The sequence below is a fragment of the Rhagoletis pomonella genome, unplaced genomic scaffold (genome assembly GCF_013731165.1).
Source record: "Rhagoletis pomonella isolate Grant_MI unplaced genomic scaffold, Rhpom_1.0 Rhpom_scaffold_00017, whole genome shotgun sequence".
NCBI lineage: Eukaryota > Metazoa > Arthropoda > Insecta > Diptera > Tephritidae > Rhagoletis > Rhagoletis pomonella.
In genome coordinates, this window is record NW_023458571.1 from 1,992,861 (window position 1) to 1,997,931 (window position 5,071).

Genomic DNA, 5,071 nt, shown 5'->3' on the forward strand with positions numbered 1-5,071 from the left:
AATAAGTTTTTGATATTGAATGCAATACTTTATCACATCCTAAATGACCCATTTCATCGTGATATATGCGTAATTTATTTTCTTCCATCTCCTTTGGAACATAAAATAAAATTTCCTTTCCAACCTTTCGATACACAAGTCCGTTCCTCATTTCGAATACTTTACTATCCTTTTTCTCCAACTCTTCCCGAATCCGTGTTATAACTTGATCTCTGTTCTGGCAAATCGATAAGTTCTGTTTAAACGTGTTTTCTTCTAAAACTAGCACATTTGAAATTCTACTTAATGCGTGTACATGTACCATCTTTGAACCATTTCGATGCTCTAAATTGTAATCAAAATTTTCCAGTTCCAGAGCCCATCTGGCGATCCTAGGATTTACTTCTCGTTTGTTTAGTGTTAGCGTCAAAGAATTACAATCAGTCACAATACGAAACTTTAATCCCTGCAAATATATCCTTAACCTCCTTAAAGCATAAATTATCGCTAAAGTTTCCAATTCAAAACTATGGTACTTGGATTCTGCTTCGGTAGTTCGTTTTGAAAAGTAAAATATTGGATGGAATTTGCCATCTACTTTTTTTTGTAAAAGAATAGCCCCAAAACCAAGACAACTAGCATCACAATGTAATTCTGTTTCATCCTTTGGATTATATATTGATAATGTTGGTGCTGCTAACAACTTAGCTTTTAGTTTTTCAAAACAATCCATCTCTTTTTGTTCAAATTTGAATTTAACATCTTTTTTAATCAAATGGTATAACGGCTGAACTTCCACAGAAAACCCCTTAATAAACCTCCTAAAATATGAACAAAGCCCCAAAAAAACTGTGTACTTCCTTAGTACTACGCGGAATCGGAAAATTCACAACAGCATCTACATTGCCTTTATCCGGCCTTATACCATCTTTCGATATCCAGTAACCCAAATATTTAATTTCGGACTTCATAAACTGGCACTTGTTAATTCTCAATTCTAATTTATTTTTAACTAGTCTGTCAAATACATCCTTCATTATTTCCAAATGCTCATATTCAGAATTAGTAGCAACCATTATATCATCTAAATAAATAGCTACCTTGCCCGATCGAACTAAATCATCGAAAGCATAATTTACAAAACGCTGAAAAGTAGATGGAGCATTCTTGAGCCCAAATGGCATTCTACAAAACTCGAACTGCCCCAAAGGAGTAACAAATGATGTGTACTTTATGGAGTCTTCATTCATTCGCACATGATAAAATGCACTCTTTAAATCCAATAATGAAAAGATAGTTTTATTAACTAATCTATCTAAAAGATCATCTATTAATGGTATTGGATAATTATCTTTCAAAGTATTTTTATTTAATGTCCGATAATCTACACAAAGCCGTATGTATCCCGCCTTTTTAAGCAACAATACTATTTGAGATGAGTATTCGGATTTACTCGGCCTGACCACGTTTTTTTCTAATAACTCATCTAGTATAGCCTGAACTTTTTCCTTTTCATTGTAAGCTAATCTCCGTGGAGGGTAGTGGATAGGCTTTTCATTATTCAACAAAAGCTTCATTCTACAATCGGTTTCTGGTTCATCAGGGCGTTTGCAGTACAAATGACATTCTTTAAATATTTTATCAAACTTTCTTTTAGTTTCACAACTTATTTCATTATTATCAATAAATGACTCCTTATCTAAATCAATTTTCATTAAACTGCAACATTCTTTCTCAAAGCTAGTACTATTATCATCCATGATCCTACTCATTTCATTTTTAAGTTTCCATTTAGCTAAGTTCAAGTAATCCCTACCTAAAATTACAGAATATGACATAGTTTCATCTGGAACAACATACAAATTCAACTCTACTTGACTATTGTTGTATACAATTATACATTTTAATTGGCCAATTATTTTAAGTTGGCATTTATTAATACCGAAAAACTTAAATTCAGATTTATAGTTTCTTATAAGAACAACATTGGGCACGAACTGTTGGCGAATTAAACTTATTGCACTGCCAGTGTCAATTAGAGTACCTAATGTTGAATGAAACTTATAACTTCCTTTTATAAAACAATATTCAATGTACCTTACATAATCATCACAATTGTCATCATCTTGCTCCCCAACGTGATGAACCTTCCCTTTTGGGCATTCAGCAGCATAGTGTCCTAATTGTGCACATACGTGGCATGCTCCTTTTTCACGTTTCGGTTTGCGACATTCAGTTGCTACATGACCTAGGGAATTGCAATTGAAACACCTCTTCGATTTTGATTGCTGAACCGCTTTATCGTTTGCACTACTACCGACCTTCATCAAGTCAACCTCTTGAAAAGCTTCGAGCAAGCTTTGTTTATTACTAAACCGCTGTATTTTTGCTTGCGAACGTAAAAAATAATCAGGAATTCCTTCAATAATGTGTTCTAATAAGTCGGCCTCATTCATCAAAATTTTATTTGATAGTATTAACTTCTCATTGAAATATTCCTGGAACGATTCATTAGAATGCCACTTTCTTCCTTCGAATTCCTTCATTAAAGCTAGTCGGCTTGAGCGATCTTCAAATAACATCCGCATTTCTACCAGTAAATTTGCAACACTCATTGACATTATATCAGATCGCGAATAAAACCACTTTAAAGCTCGACCTTTTAATTTAATTGAAATTAGAGCCTTCGTATTGTTTTCATCTAAATCGTATGCGGTTTGTACACTTTTCAGCTGAGCTTCACTCTGCTGAAAATAGTCACCGTTGCCAGTAAAATCTGGTATTATTTCTTTTGCCAGCATAAAATTCTTCATACTAGTAAATCCTGTGCCTGAACTAGTGCATATTTCATCGTCATAAGAGTTTTGTTGTTTATTAATTCTTGTCAGCATCTCATTTTCTCTTTTAAGTAACTCGTTCTCTCTTTTTTGCATTTCATTCTCTCGTTTCATTATTTCTAATTCCTTTTTCAACAGTTCCCACTCATTTGCTTGAATATTCATTCGCTTTCCGTTTCCGTTCTGCCTTGTATTTGCCCCGCTGTACTCATTTTGACTACTATCACCATTACAATTCATCAGCTGCGCATATCTGCCGACGCTCGCCTCATCGCCACCATACACTTCGGCGCTGCGTATGTCGTTATCAACTAATACAGCTTCCGATACCGCCTGCTTCAAAAATTTCGCCAATTGAAGCACATGCTTGATTATCTACACTACTGGCTTCGCAGTTGCGTAGAGGTAGCAGAAAATCACCTCGATTATGCAAACTGACCAAACGGAGCACCAGTTCGTTTTTGGTGCCGCTGGTCTCCTCCCCAAGCTTTCGCAGGCTTGTTTTCAGCTGTGCAACGGTATATGTTTTTAAAACATTCAAAACTTCATTGGAAGGCGTGTCCATACCGCAACTGATTATTATAGTATTCTTTCTTCAATTAAAATAATATTAATTTTGCAGGAAAGTTCTTTTTTCTTCTTTATTCTTTGCCAGTCTATTTATGAATGAAAAAATTATTTTTATGTTACATTTATAAGTTCTTTACCTAAAGCTACTACAGTTACAAGTGTGTTACAATTGAGATACATATGTTACAGTAGGTGTGCTACAGGTAATATGTGCTACACTATTTGATAATTTGACGTAAATTATCCGTTGTTTATCCGTGAAAAGAATAATCTTGCCGTGGAAGTCAAAATATAACGTCTATTTTTTTGCGGAAGCCCAACATTTACACGAAGATGAAAATATTGTCGGTTAACCGTCAAAGCGAAACCGGAATCGAACATTCGGTCGTACACAACAATGGCACGCTTTCATCCGAATTGGCAGTCATGTAGCCCGTTTCTGTAACTTTTCTCTACCGATTATTTCTCTACTGGTAGAGAAAATATGTCACTCTCACCTACTAATTAGCAGTAGAGAACAGGGCGGCGAATTCATATCTCAATTCGCCTTGGTAGAGAATTGTTACAGAAACGAGCTACTGATGAGCGACGCAAAAATTATCTCTCTCTCTCGCATGGCGTCACATTGCGAAGAATTAACGTTGTCTCTTCTCCAAGCGCATATGTTGTACATATATTTGTAAACGTACAGTTATGTCGTCGACTCCGACAGCTAATGTTTGCGCACTTGCTAACTCCCTCCTGCTCAGGCAGACATTTCTTCTCTCTCGCGCATGGCGTCATATGGCGTAGAACTAAACGCAGTCTCTTCTCCAAGCGCATATGTATACGTGTAAGCGTTTAGCGCAATCGCAAGTGGAACCGTTATGCCGCCGCTTAGGCCACCTGCCTACTCTCTGCTCAAACTTGTTTGGCATCAACAGGGGTGCCAACAATGCTTGGCTAAGGAGCTAAAAACAAAACTAAATAAAAGGCTTGAAATTTTCATGGAATTCGATGTACGTTTTATATTGAACAAGTTGGAAACTTTGAGCCATACAGGTTTAAACAAATTACTATTTAATTCAGATAAAAAAAAAAATTTTCAACTCATGCGCGTTTTGAACAATTTAAATTATAATACTTAAGTAATTTAAGGAAAATGCTCGAATTCAGCAAAAAACTTCGATTGATTTTTTGAAGAAGTGAGCATTTAGCCGAATATGGTATACATATTTCCGATTAACGCTGCCAACTACCCTGTAAAGCTTGAAATTTTTACGGAAGTCGGTACAAGTTAGAAACGTGGAGTTATATGATTTTGTTCAATAAAATGATTTTGTTCAAAAAAGTTCTATATGTGCGCGTTTAGCAAAGCTAAAATTTTCGATTTCGTCAAAATCTCTGGTTGTTTGACATCAACAGGGCTGCCAACAATGCTAGGCTAAGGAGCTGAAAACAAAACTAAATAAAAGGCTTGAGATTTTCATGGAATTCGGTGTACGTTTTATATTTAACAAGTTGGAAGCTTTGATCCATACAGGTTTAAAAAAATATATATTCAATAATATATTATCAAATAGTTAGTTTGGGTTTAGCTGGTTTCCTTAATTTGGTTGGATAATTAATTTAACGGATAAACAACGAATAATTTACGGTAAATTATCAGATAGTTAGTTTGGGTTTAGCTGGTTTCCTTAATTGGT

At 35.2% G+C, this 5,071-nt stretch overlaps 1 protein-coding gene across 1 annotated transcript in view; it reads left to right on the plus strand.

Annotated features, from left to right (window-relative positions):
• LOC118749490 overlaps window positions 1-3,131 on the plus strand; it is a 4,631-nt gene extending 1,500 nt beyond the window's left edge. The window contains exon 3 of the mRNA XM_036484285.1: window positions 2,955-3,131. Within this exon, the coding sequence (XP_036340178.1) occupies window positions 2,955-3,131 (177 nt within the window). The remainder of the gene's footprint in view (window positions 1-2,954) is intronic.
• The last annotated feature ends 1,940 nt before the right edge of the window (window positions 3,132-5,071 follow it).